General features: G+C 54.0%; 1 protein-coding gene across 1 annotated transcript in view; it reads left to right on the top strand.

The window, feature by feature from the left end:
• Window positions 1-16,680, top strand: part of URB1 (URB1 ribosome biogenesis factor) — a 77,378-nt gene extending 60,698 nt beyond the window's left edge. Inside the window, exons 31-39 of the mRNA XM_075542372.1 lie at window positions 6,496-6,656; window positions 7,152-7,263; window positions 9,099-9,205; window positions 9,982-10,125; window positions 11,516-11,625; window positions 12,787-12,984; window positions 13,397-13,638; window positions 14,490-15,089; window positions 15,960-16,680. Coding sequence (XP_075398487.1) covers window positions 6,496-6,656; window positions 7,152-7,263; window positions 9,099-9,205; window positions 9,982-10,125; window positions 11,516-11,625; window positions 12,787-12,984; window positions 13,397-13,638; window positions 14,490-15,089; window positions 15,960-16,192 — 1,907 coding nt within the window. The 3' untranslated portion in view covers window positions 16,193-16,680. The remainder of the gene's footprint in view (window positions 1-6,495; window positions 6,657-7,151; window positions 7,264-9,098; window positions 9,206-9,981; window positions 10,126-11,515; window positions 11,626-12,786; window positions 12,985-13,396; window positions 13,639-14,489; window positions 15,090-15,959) is intronic.
• Window positions 16,681-18,294: the final 1,614 nt, after the last annotated feature.

Consider the following 18,294-nt stretch of genomic DNA (forward strand, 5'->3'; position numbering starts at 1 on the left):
AAAAAGAGTTATATCTACAACATCACAATCAATTATAATAATGCTTAGCATTTAAGCTCTAATGCAATTCCCTTCTCTAATCTTGGGTCACATGAGCCGGGGTGCTCCTTCCATGTGGACTTTCCTGACACCTCACTTGCATGGCTGATTGTTTTTGGTTGGTTTTTTTAGTGTGCATTTTTTATTCTAATATTCTGATATGCTTCTTTTACATATTAGCATCACAAGAGCACATACCACATGTTCTATTTTAGGCTGCTTGTTTTAAGACAAGCTTTTTCAAAAAATTTTATAACTCTTCACTGCATATAACTCATCACTCTCCATACAGACACCCATGTGTCCAGCACATTTGTACATTTAGTTCTATCATCATTCTCAAAACATTTGCTTTCTCTTTGAGCCCTTGGTATCATTTTCCCCCCTCCCTCTTTGCTCCCCTCTCCCTCATGAACCCATGATAATTTATAAATTATTATTTTTGTAATGCCTTACCCTGTCCGACATCTCCCTTCACCCCCTTTTCTGTTGTCTGTCCCCCAGGGAGGAGGTCACATGTAGATCCTTGTAATTGGTTTCCCCTTTCCTACCCCACCTTCCCTCCACCCTCCCGGTATCACCACTCACACCACTGGTCCTGAAGGCATCATCTGCCCTGGATTCCCTGTGTTTCCAGTTTAAGACAAGTTGTTAAGACCCCCGAGGGTACCCTCTGTGATAGCGAGCCCCATATACTTTCCTCACCACACTTTGCTTTAGTGACCCTGACATGAAGGCAAGTATTGAGCCAGAGCCACGTCCCAAGAACTTAGTCTTCTGCCAATCTGTTTCTTTTGGTAGATCTAGTTGCACCACTTATACTTAGTGTAATTATTGTCTTAGGACTTACGTCTGTCATTTTAATCTTTGTTTTTCTATTCTTTCCCTCTTTTTCATTTTTTCTACGGTTTATTTGAGTTTTTCATAATGTTTTTGTTATAATATTTTAATAGCTTTTTAAGTCATTGCTATCGGTGTTATAATTGATAATAGTGTGTTGTGTTTGGGGTTCACTCAGTTTCTTGAATACGTAGATTTGTATCTTTTGCCAATTTGGGAACATTAACACCATTCTCAAGTATTTTTTCAGCAGCATCTTCCTTGTCACTTCCTGATGACACAAATATCAGTGCGTTCATGGTCGTTTTTGTAGGTCCCTAAAAATTAAAAGAAAAAAATCTGTTCTCTGTCATTCATACTGGGTAACATCTATTGTTCTTGTCATCTGGTTCTGATTTCCCCCTCTATTCTTTCCATTTTTATAGCGAGCCCATCCTGTGAATTTCAGTTTTTATTATATTTTTTCAGATCCAAGAGTTCTGTTTGGTTCTTCGTTTCTGCACTGAGACTTTCTGTTGCTCCACTGGTTTCAAGCACACGCACACTTTCTCATGGAAGCATTTGTACGACCCTTCAGACTCCGCCATCTTGGCATGGCTTCTATGCATTTCCGTGGATTTTAATATAGTGAGTGAGTTTGGGTTGAAAATGGAATGTTTGGGCCATTATGTTATCAGACTGAATCTCCTATAAACCTTTTGTTTTAACGGGTTTTGTTGTTTTTAACGCTGCTTTGGCTGGAATTTGGGGGCACTGCCCTATTACTGCTAAGCTGGGGGTCAAAGTTGACAGCTGAGGAGGGTGCGCCTCGTTTCTGCTGGGCAAGGGTGAGAATCCGCCTGTGCTGGTTCCTTCTGTCAGAGTGGCTCATTCCTGTTGCTCCTGTGGCCTGCACTGGGGGTGATGGTCCTTGCTCTCACTAGATCTCCCCAGCCTACCCCCATCCCCACACACAGTGGGAGAAAGGAGCACATCCCTGCCGCCCGTGGGGGTGGGAGTCGCAGTCTGGGACCTGGCCTTCTTTCTCTGACCCCATCCTCGCCAGGATCTGTGTGTGTGTTTTCCCCACTTTGTTTTACAGCACGGCGGGGGATAAGTCCAGGCCCCCCACTTGGCCTTGGAGGTTATGAGTTAGGTGGGGTCACGTTGTCCTGTGGTTGTTGACTAGAGCCGAGCTGTGATTGTCTCCTGACTGCCTGGCTAGTGTAGGGCGGCTGCCTCTCTCTCCCGTGGGCTAGAGGGTAGGCTTCTTTCTGTTCACACGTCTCTCTCGGGTGTGTTGGTGTTTGTGGCTGCAGCTTCTGCAACTGAAGCCTGCTCTGTGAGGCAAAAAGAAAGCCTGGGTGCTCTCATCCCCCACCTGTTCCTTGCTCCCGGAAGCCCTCGTTGGCCTGCCGTCTTATGTCCAGCGTTCAGAGATAGCTGGGCAATGTCCTCTGGTCATTATTTCTTCATTCTAAGGCTTTGCCAGCTCTGCTCCGACAGGGAGCTGGGGTCACTCCTCGTTGCTGCCTGGTGGGGGACAGGTCCAGCTTCCCCTCATGAACGTTGTTGACTGCCGGCCTGGGGGCCACTGGACCTCATTCCCACGAGGCAGGGGCTAGCTTCAGGCTCCTCACTGGGCCTGGGCTGCCCACCCTTGCTTTGTACGGCCCAGGCTGACTTCTCAATTGGCACGTAGGAAAGGCGTCGCCAGGACACGGTATGGTGGTGTTTTGGTGTGTGCTTTGGCTTCATGCCCATGGGCACAGTCCTCATGATGCTAAAGCTTCAGTCATGGCCAGGTCGGCTTGGGTGAATGGGAAACCACCTCCTACTAGGGATACCATCTTTCCTTTTTTTTTAAACTTGAGATTTTCTTCTTATATACAGAATCTCCTATTTGTAGACACATTTCATTTTTCACTACCCTCAAAAATGATTTAAAGATCTCTGGATTTTCACATTTTTCTATCATTAGCCCTTAGTGTTGGCTCTAGCTCTCATCTTGATTGACACCGTATGCTATTATCGAACCTAGGTTTTATTTCCCAGGCAGCAGGCGACATTTCCTGCAGATGGCAGAGTATGGTAATGGCGAGCCATACTCTGCTTAGTTGCCCTGAGGCCTGCCTCAAGTGAGGCTCATCTAATCCTGGGCAGACCAGGACGCCCTTCGGCTTCCCCATCCGCTGACAGCATCTGTTTCTCTTCAAACATGAAAGTAGGTTTTCCACAGTCTAAGAATACCATTGTGTAATTTTTAGTGATTTTCAACAAATCCATTTAGTCTGTTTTTTCCTCAGGAGAAGTTTTAGGAGGCAGAAAGAAAGGAAAGCCTTGTAAAACATTTAGTAGGACACCCGTAAAATCTGAACAGAGTGCTTTTCATAAAATCTTGGGCGTGTGACGGGCTTTTGTTGTTGGGGGTCAAGGCAGAGAAGGCCTTTATGAAGGGCAGCGGTCAGAGCACTGGTGCTGTACTCCGGGAAACGTGCCAATGCTCTGCCCTGCCACCTGCGTCCCCAAGCACAGCCCAGCGTCGGTGTTACTGCTCCCCGCCGGGGGCAGAGCTGACAGGATGTGGGACAGCTTAGTAGACTGTTTATACTAAAATTGCTCACATGGAAGCAGGAAGGGGAAAACAAACACGAACTTGAGTACAGAAGTGGATAAGGAAATAGCTAACATTGAAGAATTGTGAAATATTTTTTCAGATCTTGGGATTTTTGCTCTATGTCATCCAGAATGAGATCTGGACAAGGAAATATTTTTGTCTCAAGTGGTAAACACCGAGACTGCAGAGCATCATGGGCAGTGTTGGCTAGATTCATTACACTTGAATTAAGTCAGGAGGCATGTTACATTTGATGTTATTTTTCTAAACACGTACCATGATTCTTTTCCCTCCTGCTTTTGCCCCAGAGGGGCAGTGAACACGAACAATGTTTTCAGTAAACGTTTCTAGAAGCATGACTCTTTTGGTTACTTCCTCAGGTTCTGTGGTGGCACTGCCACTGAGACGAGGGAACAGAACACAGCCAGCAGTTCCAGGACCCGGACTGGTACTGACCAGTGCAAATCCAAAGAGCAAATGTAGGCCTGGTGCACCCTGCGGACTCTGTGTAGCAGGTTGCAGGAAGCCTTCGATGTACTCCTGCGAGTCACCATGCTGCCTGGTGACAGGAGTTCCACCGTGCTCTTGTTTGCTGCATGGTAACCCTGTCTCGGTAGTGCTAGACTCTTTGGAATCCTAAATCAGACATTGCTGTGTGTGTGTGTGTGTGTGTGTGTGTGTGTGTGTGTGTGTGTGTGTGTGTGTGTTGAACCCAGTCTTCAGAGAAACTGCCTTCTCAACAGCTCCACTGCAAGCCTTGACTGAGAATGGGCACCTACGTTCTTAACCTTACACTGTCCCTGCAGCGTGTCCTTGGCCGAGATAGCGGGACAGCCAAGGCTGTTAGCCATGGCGGTGACAAGCGCCTTTTCAAAGCGAGGTCTTGTCCTTGGAACAGCGGGGTTGAGATCTTCAGCTCCCATTCGCCTGTGACATAGAGCAGCCAGCCCAGGAGGTCCACGTGCAGTCAGTGTCCCAGGCCTCATCAGCGGATGAGGCTCAGGCAGGGCTCAGGCATTGTAGACCCCGCTCCTGTGCCGAGCCTCTGCCTGCCGTCCGCCCACCTGCTTCGGGGAAGCTGGGGGAGGGAATGAAGACAGTTTCTGCATGCTCAGCAGCATGCTCACATGGCCCCTGCACCCCACTAGAGCAGAGGGCGGTTTTTGGAGGCTCCAGCATGCTCACATGGCCCCTGCACCCCACTAGAGCGGGGTGGCTTTTGTTGTCATCCTTCATCACGGCTGGTGCTTTTGCCATTTTGATCTGAAGGTCTGTTGGCAGAAGACCAAGCTTCTATTTAGGGGTCCTGGAAACAAAGTGAATGGCATTCATTACTATTTTTAAATGCCCTATTATATTTTCAGCATCCCAAGGACTGCTCATTCCTGTAAGTCTTACAAAGCCAAGACCGCCACAGAGCGGCAGAGAGGACCACAAAACAGACATCTGTTTTCTTCACGGACATAGGGAAAATCCATTTGTCGTGGAGAATGTCAGTGATTGCTGAAGATATTCCAGCCAGCCGAGGCCTGGCAATTTTTAGTGAGAGTATATTAAATATTTAGGTGGTTCCCTTGATCTCACATGTTCTATGCACAAGTGTTTTTCTTTTTTCTTTTTCTTCTTTTACATTTTATTAGGGACTCATACAACTCTTACCACAATCCATACATATACATACATCAATTGTATAAAGCACATCCATACATTCCCTGCCCCAATCATTCTCAAGGCATTTGCTCTCCACTTAAGCCCCTTGCATCAGGTCCTCTTTTTTTTCCCCTACTCCCTCCCCCTTCCCCCCTCCCTCATATGCCCTTGGTAATTTATACATCGTTGTTTTGTCATATCTTGCCCTATCCGGAGTCTCCCTTCCCCCCTTCTCTGCTGTCCCTCTCCCAGGGAAGAGGTCACATGTGGATCCTTGTAATCAGTTCCCCCTTTCCAACCCACTCACCCTCCACTCTCCCAGCATCGTCCCTCACACCCTTGGTCCTGAAGGTATCATCCACCCTGGATTCCCTGTACCTCCAACCCTCATATGCACCAGTGTACAGCCTCTGTCCTATCCAGCCCTGCAAGGTAGAATTCGGATCATGGTAGTTGGGGGGAGGAAGCATCCAGGATCCGGGGGAAAGCTGTGTTCTTCATCGATACTACCTCACACCCTAATTAACCCATCTCCTCTCCTAAACCCCTCTATGAGGGGATCTCCATTGGTCGACACTTGGGCCTTGGGTCTCCACTCTGCACTTCCCCCTTCATTTAATATGATATATATATACATATATATACATACATATATACATATACACATATATACACATACATACACACACTTATATCTTTTTTTTTTTGCATGATGCCTTATACCTGGTCCCTTGGCACCTCGTGATCGCACTGGCCGGTGTGCTTCTTCCATGTGGGCTTATTTGCTTCTGAGCTAGATGGCCGCTTGTTCACCTTCAAGCCTTTAAGACCCCAGACACTATCTCTTTTGATAGCCGGGCACCATCAGCTTTCTTCACCACATTTGCTTATGCACCCATTTGTCTTCAGCGATCCTATCATGGAGGTGTGCAGTCAATGATATGATTTTTTGTTCTTTGATGCCTGGTAACTGATCCCTTTGGGACCACTCGCTCACTCAGGCTGGTGTGTTCTTCCATGTGGACTTTGTTGCTTCTGAGCTAGATGGCCGCTTGTTTATCTTCAAGCCTTTAAGACCCCAGTCACTATCTCTTTTGATAGCCGGGCACCATCAGCTTTCTTCACCACATTTACTTGTTCACACACATTGGCTCCAGCCGTTGTGTCGGGAGCACAAGTGTTTTTCTGTAGGGAAAAAACCCAAACTCACTGCCATCAAGTCAGAAGTTAGGGCGAGCTGGAGAAAGACATGCTCTTGGTTCAGTTAGGTGATCATTGGGGGAACAAGGAGAGAAATTTAATTCTCCATGTAGTTCAAGCACCATGGGAGTGTGTGTGTAACTAGTATGCCTATGTCTTACTTCCTCTAGAATTTGTGGTGGATTGTCGAAAGTTTTTGGACTCGAATTCTCTGGGTCTGACCATTGCGGCCCTCAGCAGCTATGACCCCAAGATGCGGGCTGCGGCCTACTATGTGCTGGCAGCCTACTACTCGCAGCTGGAGGGGGCGCGGTTCCGAGAGCAGGCTCAGGTAGGTGAGGGGGGACATGCTGCCGTGCTGCAGGTGGGGACCTGCTGGGCCCAGAGAGCTGGCTCCCCATGAGATCTGAAGACATTGGGGACCCCGGATGAAGAACAGGTCTGTTCCCGTTCAGGAGCGAAGCAGAAAGGTTTCCCCTTGCAAACCTTCCCATGGGGTGGGTGGACAGCTTGTGATCCTGGTTGGTCATTTCTTTGGTCTGAGCTGCTGCAGGGGGTGTGAGAGGGGAATGGATATGCAGTAAGTCACACTGAGCTCAGATATCCGGGCCTGTGGGGGTGGAGGCCCAAGGACAGGTTGGCTCCTCGGCCTGATGCATGGTCCCCTGCTGCCCCAGGTGCTCGCCTGCCTCCTGAAGGAAGGTGGGTCTGGGGTGGGGGCAGCCATGCAGGACCGTCCCTGGGGTGCAAGCAGGGCCACATTATGCACAGGACAAGGCCGACTACAGGTGTCTGGAAGCACTCCCCTGTGTCTCCCCGTCTACAGCTCCTCTACCTGTTGGATGTCGTCCGGAACGGGATCCGCTCGCAGAACATGCGCCTCACATTCTCCCTGACGCTCTTCGTCGCCAAGGCGGCCCTGCAGATCCTGAAGCCAGGTACCACAGTGGCAGTGTGTGCCGCTGCCTGTGGGACAAGGGTGCTGAGGGAGTGTGCCCTCCAGGGGGAATCGGGCGTGCCTGAGAAATGGGGAGTGTCCAGGGTCAGAGATGGGGAGCCAGCCAGCTGTCCAGCAGCAGAGGACATGTCACTAGAGTATGGCCGGGCAGACCCGCTCACGGAGCAGAAGGATGGATAGAATCCAGGGGTGGCTTCGTGGAAGGCCCAGAGTGGAACGCGGTGCTTGTATGGCCAGGGTGGTGGGGGCGGGGTTGGATGTGCAGTCCGTCTGCTGCCTCCCCTGGTTCCACATCTGCGGATGCATCTAACTGCAGATCTTTGATCTCTGGGGAAGAAAAGCAACTGAGGTGGTGAGAGCAGTTGCTCAAAGCTAAAGGTGCAATGAGAATGTCCTCGGTGTGAGGTGCTGTTGGTAAGGGAGGAGCGGTCTAAGTCAGCTGGAGGCTGTATGCAAATCCTCCACCACTCTTAGGAGGGGCTGGAGCAGGAGCATGACCACAGGGGTCCTGGAACCAGCCCCGTGGACACTGAAGGACGGCTATATTCCCGTTCTCTCCTCGTATACAATCAACAAATAGCATGGAAGTGAAAATCCAGTCTGATCCCAACTGCCTGGGGTCTCTAACCCAGGCCCCGGGCCAGGCTGCTAGGCGTCTGTGCAGGTTCTGCCCCTTGTCAGCTGGGCGACACAGGGCAGACACGTCTCTGTCCTCCGTTTCCTCACTAAACAGGGTTGATGGTGCCGCCCCCTCCCCTCCCCCCGCATAGGATTGCTCTGAGGATCGTGTGAACTCACAGTCCTGGCAGGAGCCTGTCCCCAGGGCCACCTCTGTTATCACCCGCCGCCGCCGCTCCACGCTTAAGAGGTGTCTGTGAGCTGGCGTGGCCTCACTGACCCCGCTGGACAGCAGCTGGCTGTGAGTTGAGGAGTGGAGGGCCCTCTGGCAGCAGGAGCATCCTCCTGAGGTTGTGTGTCTGAAGCCAGCCCGTCACCGTGACGCCGCCTTTCGATTACTAAGGAGGGGCACCGAAAGTCGGGGCCCCAGGGACCACAGGGCCCGTTCCATGTAGAGTGGCTATTTTTCAGGTGAAAAATCACCTGAAAACCTGTGGTGAAAACACTTCTCCAACTGAGTCGTCCCCCACCCTGAGTCCAGGAGGTACTCCCAGGTCCCACAGTGAGAGTGCAGTCAAGTTGCGATTAGAATTCAGGTCCTGATTTCCACCCTCTCCCAGGCCAGTTTCTTTATAGGGTTTCCCTTCAGCTTGGAAATTTGGGGAGGAAAGAAAATCATTTCACGTCTACAGACTCAAAAGCGCCTGAACTGGGAAAAGCTGGAGACTTGAGACCACGGTGCTCTGGGTCTCAGCCCCGCCCTTGCTATTTGGAATGGCTCTGTCCCACTGTGGACCCCGGGTGTGGGGGTGCAGGGTGCTGGAGGATGCTGAGGGGGGGTATGTCTGCCCACACCAGCCTGCTTGCATTTGCCGTGCTGGGTCACAGTACGTGGTGCTCCAGTGTGTGCCTGTGCGCCCTCTGCTGTGGCTGCATCTCTCAGTGGGTGGCCCAGGGCCAAGGCCACTTTGCACTCACTGCTGACTGAGTGTCTGCAGTCAGGCGGCCCCTCAGAGAGGGGACGCGCACTCGTACACACGCAAGTGCAGGATCCAATTACGGCGTATAGCTATATTCCAGTTCTCAAGTATGAAGCCCCTGGAGATGGATGTGCCGGCCCCACAGGGTCTCTGCACACCTGACCCCTGGCCCTGCCAACCTGGCGGTGCCCGTGTGACTGATTGGCTGTGTCCACAGAGGAGCACATGTACCTGAAGATCAGCAAGTTCCTGCTGTCCCATCCAGACCTGAATATGAACAAAGTCCCCGCCTTCTACCAGTTCTTCTACAGCTCCGACGTCGAGGTACTGCTTCTAAAGCCCTCGCCGCCCGGCGGGTCTTGAGTGTGTGGGCCAGACGCTGTTTGTGGGGGACAGTGCTGCCAGGTCCTGCCAGCGAGCTCTCAGGACTGATGTCAGCGCTCTCGCAGCCGCGCCCAGAGGCGTGACATGCTTTTCATGGAAGCCTCTCAAGTGTAGGGAGATTCTCAGACTTTGGCGCATCTTCTTCCAAGTTCTAAGGTTGATGTCATTTGTGTGTGTGTGAGTGATCACTAGCAATGAATAGGCGTATCTGGAACAGCTGCCTTGACTTAATACAGCTGTGTGTGTGTGTGTGTGTGTGTGTGTGTGTGTGTGTGTGTGATCACTAGCAATGAATAGGCGTATCTGGAACACCTGCCTTGACTTAATACAGCTCAGCTCAGTGTTGGACCTTGACCTGGTCTTTTATTCCTAACAGAAGAAATTGAACCAAAGGAGAGATTGGGGATTTTTTATAACAGAATCAGAAATAGAGGAGTTTCCCACACCCCCCAGCGATGCAAATAATTAACCCTCTCAACTACCAACCAAGACTAATGGTTGGATAGTTGAGTCCACCCTAAGCCACCACGGAAGAAAGACTTGGCTACCTATTTCCAAAGACTCCCCCATTGAACACCCTACAGCGCACAGTTTCACTATGACTCACAGAGGGACCCGTGAGTCACAGTGGCCTGATGACAACCAGCCCTCAGGAATGGGGAATCCATGTCACCACTGGAAAGCAGGTAACCCTGTCTTGTCTGCTTGGGTTACAGCAAAAAACGGAGCAGGAGTGGGTGCTTGGCCTCCTGCGGCAGGGGATTCGGGACAAGCACTGCTATGAGCTGTACGCCCGGCAGGGGATTCTCCACGTCATCCTGTCCTTCTTTAACAGCCCTCTCTGCGACGACGTGGCCCAGGTACGTGCTGGCTCACAGCGCACCTGGGGCAGCGCGGCTTCTCGTTCCCAGGGTTCGTTCGTTACTGCAAACCCCAACCACACTCACTGCCGCCGCGTGGATCCCGACTCCTCGTGAGCCTGTAGACCAGGGTAGAGCTGCCCCTGTGGGTTTCCGAGACTGCAACTCTTTACAGGAGTAGAAAGCCTCGTCTTTCTCCTGCAGAGCTGCTCGTGGTTTCGAGCTGCTGACCTTGGAGTTAGCAGCCCAACCGTAACTACTGTGCCACCAGGGCCAGTCCATTGTGGATTCTGACCCAACTGTTGCCCCTGTCCCCTCATTCACCTTGAAGCCTGGCTTTCTCTCAGGAAAAGCGAGGTACCTTCCACGCCTGCCCTGTGGCTGCTGTGTCGTCAGCACCCTGCTGTTCCCTCTCAAGTGCCTCCCCCAGCAGTCCTCTGCCCACGTACCATCAAGAGGAGGGCCCTGTCTCTCCAGACGCACGAGCCTCTGGAGCTGGCCAGCAGCTCTAGAAATAGATCCCACCCAACTCATGATGCAGTGGGGTCCCGGTGGCACCGTGACTTGAGCACTAGGCTTCCTACCACAAGGCCAGGGGCTCGAACCCCCAGCTGCTCCACTAGGAAGATGAGCCAGCTGCTCTGGTACAGGCTTGTGGCTTCAGAACCCATGGGGCAGTTGTACTCTGTACTCCGGCCTGTGTCCCGGTGGCTGCGAGTCGGCGGCGGCGGAAGGCTTGCTTTGGGTTTGGTGGTGGCTCAGGCCCTCGGGCCGCCAGGATTCAGTCAGCGCTAGGGTTTGGGCCATCAGACCTGGCTGGGAGTTCACACAGACTGCTGCAGCGCCCTCACTGCTGGCTGCTGGTGTGTGTGCTGTCTCCGTGGCACAGTGGGTGGCTGCAGGGAGGACGTGGGGAACGTGTGTGGGGTTAGTGAAACGAGTCACACCAGGTGCGCAGCAATGTGAAGAAACAACTTGGGGTATGGTGGGGTTGTCTTCATGAACTGTGGGATTGCAAAGCACCCACATTGCCGGCTCCTGGGGGCAGGTCAGTGGCCAAAAGCTGCTGGCCTTAGACATGGGACTGTGTTCCCCTTTGGCTTGGCTCAGGCTGCTGCGTGGGCCCTGTGGGCCAGCTTCTTACGGTGGGTCACAGGAAGCGGGCATCTCCCCGGCCGGTGCGCTGTCTCTTCTGGCTGCCCCCCCACACCCCTGGGGAAGGGCTGCTCTCTCCCTCGTGGTCACCACTCACTGGCTGAGCAGGACACGCTCCGTTCTTTCTCAGCAGCCGCCTGCAGCAGGGCACCCCTGTGTGCTTCTGAAGTTGGCTTCTTGTGCAAGAAAGTTACTTTTCTCTCCGCCAATGGCACGTTTTGTTTTGGGCTTTCAGAACTGGATTCTGGAAATCCTGCAGAGCGCCGCGCAGGTTGCCAAGTCTGCCTACGAGATCATCCGGGACTACAGCCTCTTCACGTGGGTGGTGCACATCCTCGAGAGCAGGTGAGCCAGTGGCGGGGCCCCTGGTGTGTGGGCTGACCACCCCGACTGGTGCCCCCTCACCACCTGTGCCTGCACCGCCAGCCGCAGTCCTTTCTGCCCCTTCTGTGCCCAGGTCAGGCTCCTCCCTCAGGGTGCTGGCGAGCTTTACACGGCCAGAAAGAGCCCTGTAAGGAGCCTGTGGTGCCGGGCATACACACTCAGTTGCTCACCGGAAGGTCAGCAGTTCGAACCTACTCACCGGAAGCTCCCAGGGGAAAGACGAGGCTGCCCATCAAGAGTCCCACCCGCAGGAGCAGTTCGACTGGCCTGTAGGGACTGCTTGGTGACAGGGAGGGTTTCTGAAGCCTCCCGTCTTAGAGACAGCCAGCTGCCATTGAGTCGACTCCGATTCATGATGACCCCTTGTGTCACGTGTGTCAGCGACTGCTCCAGAGGGATTTGACGGGTGTGTTTTTAGAAAGATAGCCAGGCCTTTTCTCCCACTGTGTGGACTCGAAACTCCAGCCTTTCAGTTGGCAGCAAGTGCAGTAACCAGGAGCACCACCCGGAGGCTCCCAGGGCTATGGTCCTGGTGTAAGGGAGTGCCCTAGCTTCCGGTGGGGCAAGACCCTGGTGCAGTCTGGCAGAGCACAGGGACCCCTCCAGAGCCAGGAGGCTGTCAGCAGGGAGGAGCAGCTCCTTGTCATTCCCACACAGCCTAGTGGCATTGCAGGGCAGTTGGTGGACTACTGCAGACCGCAGACTGCTCCCCCTCCCGGGAGGGGTGAGGCCATCTGGTGCCGAAAAGACGTGCCACCTGGGAAACCCCCAGAGAGCTGCCGTGTGTGGGAATCACCTGGACAGCAGGTGGGGCATGCAAGTTGCAGAAATAGCAATTTGCAGGAAGAGGGCAGCTCTTGCTGCCCCCCCACTTTGGTTCTCTGAGGCGGGGGTGGAGGGGAGGGCCTGTCCGGGAAGGCGTCGGGAGCCCCCTCCCATGTCTTGAAGAGCAGCCAGCACCGAGTGTCTACATGAGGACGGGTTACGTGAGGGCCGCTGTGGGGCAGGGAGGGCGTGGATGCATAGTAGATGCGGTCAGCAGAGGTTACACTCCGGCCCCCGAGGCCCTGGCCCCCTCGCCCCACGAAGGGGCCCGTGTGAACAGGCCATATGTGGTTGCAGGTTCCTGGAGACGCAGCTGCTCTCCAACGTCATCTCCCTGGTGCACACGCTGTGGGTGACCAACCTGGGAGACAGGGTGGTGGAGGCGGAGGGCCGGCCTCCAAGAAAGCCGAGGTCCCAGGCACCCCCCAAACTGCTCGCCCTGCACCTCATCGACGAGTTCCTCTACGTCCTCCTTGCGCTCATGAAGCACCTGAGGTGAGCACCCCCGGCCCCCCGTGCTGTGTGGGCCCACGCCACGAAGCTTCCTCCTCGCTGGCGGGCACAGCTCAGCACGTGGGGCTGACTGTGAGCTTGGGGAAATCCGTCTTGGCTGCCTCTTACCTGCTCCAGTTTTATCAGGTTTCTTTGTAAACCCTTTAAAAAGTCTCAGCCAAGTCATACCAGTGAGCCTTTGCCCTGGAGCGGCCGGATCAAACTTTGGGGCAAGTGGCTGACAAAACGGCAAAGCGCGGGTGCCTCTGCTGCTGTGTTGGCTCTCGGGGCTCCACTCTCGGGTCTGGAAGGGGGAGCCCGACTTGTGGGACAGGCCGTTCATACCCTGCTTCTGCAGCATGCCCGCGCCCTCGTCAGTCCCGGGTTCCTTCAGTCTGTGACTGTCTCCTGACAGGCCCACGTTAGACCCTGCCCGGCTGACCAGCTTCTTCTGGGCACTGGAATCTGTGCTGAGGTACCGGGCCACCGTCATGCAGGCTTTCAAGGAGCTGAACCGCTTCACCGTGAACGAGAGGGTGCTCTCCACCAAGGACGTCCTCGTCCTCCTGCACAAGTGGAGCCTCCTCGAAGGGGATGTCTGGCTCCAGGGAGCCCTGAGCACCGCCGCTGAGGCGCACCGGGTCAGGGAGCTCACCAGTGAGTGGGGCCCCACTCCCTGCCACCCCGCTCTCTGTCCTGAGCAGCAGCCCCAAAGCTGACAGAAGTGGGACGGGCTCTGCTGAAGTCCACACTAGTGATGTGGGCTGGCGTTGGGGGTACAGAGAATTTCCACAGGAGGGACTGCTAGACCCGATACACCTTTGTGTGAGTGTCTTGGCTTCTTGCGGGTCCTGGGTTTTGTGCAAACGCTCTAGAAAGCAGCAGCCAACAATGGTGCTCTTGGTCGCTAGCTGAGGCCACAGAGGACGAGGCCCATGCGCTTGCATCCGAGAAACCTGGTCCTTTCACCTTCTCAGTGCCAGGCTGCTCACCTGTAATGTCAGTGTGGTGTGGGGAGCAGGGATCACCAGGACAGCCTGGAGCCCCCCTTTCAGTAAAGTCAGTGGGATGTGGGGAGCGGGAGTCATCAGCGCAGCCTGGATCACCCCCCCCACTTCAGTAATGTCAGGGGGGTGTGGGGAGTCGGGAGCAGGGGTCATCAGCACAGCCCAGAGCCCTCTGCACTTCCACCTTCAGTGGTCAGTAGGGAGTGTGGGTCAGCACAGCCTGGAGCCCCTTGCAGCCCCACCCCCAGTAAAGTCAGGGGGCACGGGTCTCGGCAGCTCAGCCTCCCCTTCAGCCGAGTCTGTGTCCTCAGAACTGAAGCAGGGACCACATGGGCAGTGGAGAGGGCAAATGAGTCTGTTGTCATCAGGGCACTGCCATCCCCGTGCTCTGCCCAGTCCTGACTTTGCTGGAAGCAGAGGGGGCAGGCGCTTGGGCATCTGGGTGGGGAGGGCTGCAGGGCAGGTGCTGCTCCGGCACTGACCTCCCTTTCTGTATGTCAGAGATGATCAAGGATAAGAACAAGCCTGCCGGACCAGCCCGCACCCGAGGCTCCCGGGGCCGGAGGAGGAGGCCTGGGGAGGCAGAAGAGACAGCTGCCCCTGAGCTGACAGCAGCCAGCCTAGACACCTGCCGGGGTCTGCTGCGGTCCATACTGACTCACTGGGGGCCTGTGCCCCCCGCCACCAAGCCTGCTCCAGAGCCTGTGGACAGGGCCACCCCTGAAGGCCCTACTCTGGGCCTTGTGAATGCCACAGCCTCCCTGGCGGCTGGCTGGGTGCTTCGGACAGTGACCAAGTGCCCCCCCAGCGGGGCAGAAGCTGCAGGACTTCTCAGCTGGCTCCAGAGCCACATTTTGCCACATGCAGGGGTTGTGGCTGACCTCCTCAGTGACGGCGCAGTGAGGAGTGGCCTGTTCCAGCTGTATAGCCGGCTCTGCGGGGCCCCGGGGCTGGTGGGACCCACACAACCGGTCGCCTGCCTGTTCAACACAGTCATGCTGCGGCTGCTGGCCGCCCAGGGGCCCACGGAAGGCCCCTTCCACCAGGCCACTAAGACGCTCTGCCAAGCTTCTCTGACGGAGGAGGACGGGGACAGGACAGGTAATGGTCCCTTGGGCTAGGGGAGGGGGACAATTTCTGCTCTGTGAAGCCAGGATCCCCCACCCTGGGTTTAACTGCTGGGGGACCATTTCCATTCCACGGCTCTTGAGTAAAGGGGCGAGACGTCTGCTAGACTCTCAGGTAAAACTTCTCATGACAGTCACATCAACAGTGGGAAGGTGCCACCTCAGCCCTGTGGCTCACCACAGGCTCTCTCGGCCTGTACAGCTGTGGCCTTCGCCCTTTTTTCCCCAAACATAGAATTGTATTGTACATCATGGCTAGAGGGGTATGTGCATGTGTGTGTGTGTATGCTTGTATATGTGTGTACATGTATATGTGTGTCTCTGCTTGTGTGTGCCTTTGCATGGGTGTGTGAATACGTGTGTACATGTATGTGTATGTGTGTCTCTGCTTGTGTGTGCCTGTGCATAGGTGTGTGCAAATGTAAGTGTAGACATGTCTGTATGTGTGTGCGTTTGCATGCCTGCAAGTGTGTGCCTGTGCATGTGTGTGTACATGTAAGTGTAGACATGTCTGTGTGCGTGTGTGCGCGCGCGTGTGCGTTCGGCATCAAACAGGTGATTCAGAAGGTCTGAATGAACAGAGAACAGAGGACTGGCTCCCAAGAGCACTAAAGCGCTCTGAAGGAGCACCAGGGCAGCTGATGGCGCCCAGCGCAGGGGTGACTTGGGGCTGCACCCAAGGATTGTGTCTCCTTGCCCATGGTACCTCCTTTCAGGGCCGCTGAGGGATCAGAGTCCGTGAAGCGGGGGCGCAGTGAACGTTTTGTCCACATCCTCACTTGGGTGCGGGCTGCGGGGCGGGGTGTTTCCCCTCCTCATGGCCATGCTCCCTGCCTCTCCCTAGCGGCTGCTGCATTCCTGGTGTCGCTGTATGTCAAGGACCTCTGGCTGGGAGCCCCGCAGCCCCACACCCTCTTGGCCCATGCCCAGATGATCCTTGAAGCCACCGAGGAAGCACCAGGTGGTGATGAACGCCGGGCCCCAGAGGCCGCCATCCACGTACTCTGCAAGGACATCCTGGCCTCTTCCCAGACGCCCGAAGTCCACCCTGGTGGCACCACGAGCTCCCGGCTCTAGGGCTTGGTGCAGCCGGGATGCGCATGGAGGCCCGTGCGAGGACAGACACGGTGCTCTAAGGTGCCGACAGGAGAGCGGAGAGGACGTTCTGTTGGCCTCTCAGTAAGAAACTTGGGGGCTGTGTGTGGAACGGTCAGTGTGAGGCACTGGGGCTGCAGGGACGTCACATGGCCTGGGGGTGTCCTCGTGAAGTACGGTATCTGAGTGCTAAAGGGACCATGGCTATTAAAACCAAAGTGTCAGATATTAAAAGCAACGGTCAACATGTCATCCCTGGAGCCTGAAGGGAGATGTTGGATTAAGTCCATGCTTCTCGAGGAAGGAAGGCACAGAGAAAGCTTTGAGCAGAGGCGTAGGGTCCTGTCCACCTTGTCTGTTAGGCTAAGTAAAAGGGTTTTACACTAAATTCTCAACGTGGAAAGATGATTCAACCCGTCTGTATTTTTTAAAGCTGTGTTTCAAAGGGAGGGATTGTGAATTTCATAACTCCTTATAAATAAATATCTATTTTTGTAAAATATTGTGTGTTTTGCCCTAATGATGTTAACAAGCTACTTTTATTCCACAGAAACCTGAATCTGACAGGTCAGGGTTTGACTTTTAAAGGTTCATATGTTAATTGGTATGGTTGCCGACAAATGTCAGACGCATTTCTTTTTTTTGTCAGACGCCTTTCATGCTCAGAGTTTGCAGACTTGCCCCTGGCTGCTCCCAAGTAGGTGCAGATTGGCCTGGTAAACTCAGCATTTATGGATTCTGATCAAAGTTTCTACGTCTTAGTTTTTGGTATAATTCTTGTGGTCTTAAGAGCTTGCAAATGACCGCCCAAGTTACAGCATGTAACCTGCTCACGGAGCCCCAGCAGGGAGAGTGGAAAGGGGGGTAGGACCAACTAAGACTCGGAGAACTAAATGGTGCCCGTCTACCGTCAAAGATTCTCATAGAATAATCCTAATTTTAAAAAGTGCAATACAGAATAGGACCTGACAATATGGGATCCAGGTTTTTCTGAGGCCTTTAAGGCTGGATGAACCCTCGAAACCATTGCCCTGGAGTAACCTGGAAGTCATCAGCCCCTGCAGCTACCGGAGTCAGGAGAAGCTTTCCGCTTACGTCTGACCCACGGACTGGACCTAGGCGGGAAGTGGCCACGTCCGCAATGCAGAAGCCTTTCCTTGGTAAAAAGGGGTTTCTGTGTACCCGCACATACCAGTGCGACCGGTCTGGCTTCTCTAGAGAACCCGTGCTCCAGGCGAAGGAATGCATTTTCTCAAACGATCCGAATTCCTGTACGTTTTACCTTCCTACCATTCCCAGAGCAGATATAAGTAGTTAACGCAAGCAGGTAAGCTGGACCAGGTGAAAACAGCAGTGTCGGGGACTGCTTTCCTAATTTTTGGGGGGTTGTTGCTTTGACTCTGACTCATGGCCACCTGGATGGCAGCAGTGCTGCCCCATAGGGCCTCCTGGGGACAGAGGGCCAAATCTCGAACCCCCACCATTTTGGTCAGCAGGTGAGCGTGCTGGTGGATGGGCTCTGTGCAGTCTTTCTACGGGTTTGCTTGAAACCCCTGTGCCCCTAAGCCCCAGGGTCTGCTCCACAGACACCGTCCTGCTCGAAGGCACCAGCGGCATTCCCTGTGTGTCTCCGGAAAGGCGCGGAGTTGCGCATTCCTTCAGCAGTTAGACTTCTACCTGTTTTGTTTTCTGAAGTGATCAGTTTTTAACCCAGGCAAGAGTGTCTGCTTTCACATAGCTCTTGCCTGAATAAACAAGGTAAGAATCATGTGTTCCCCTGCCCTGCCCCCAAAGAAAAGCCCCATACTGCAGGCATAATAATGTGGCTTAGTAAAGAGTCAAACTACGTGCTTTTGAGCTGGTTGCTGCGCGTGGTAGCCCCATGTGGGTCAGAGCCGAGCTGTGCTTTCAGGAGTTTCCCCTCTGATCTTCAGGAGCCGAGCACCAGGCCTTTCTCAAGGCCCCTCAGGGGCGGGGAAAGAGTAAGGCCCTCAGGCAGGTGGGTGGACACCGTGACTCAACATGGGCTCAGGACAGTTGCGAGGGTGGTGCAGGACTGGGCAGTGTTCTGTTCTATGGTGCAT

Source organism: Tenrec ecaudatus, chromosome 2, assembly GCF_050624435.1.
Source record: "Tenrec ecaudatus isolate mTenEca1 chromosome 2, mTenEca1.hap1, whole genome shotgun sequence".
In the NCBI taxonomy this organism is placed as follows: Eukaryota; Metazoa; Chordata; class Mammalia; order Afrosoricida; family Tenrecidae; genus Tenrec; species Tenrec ecaudatus.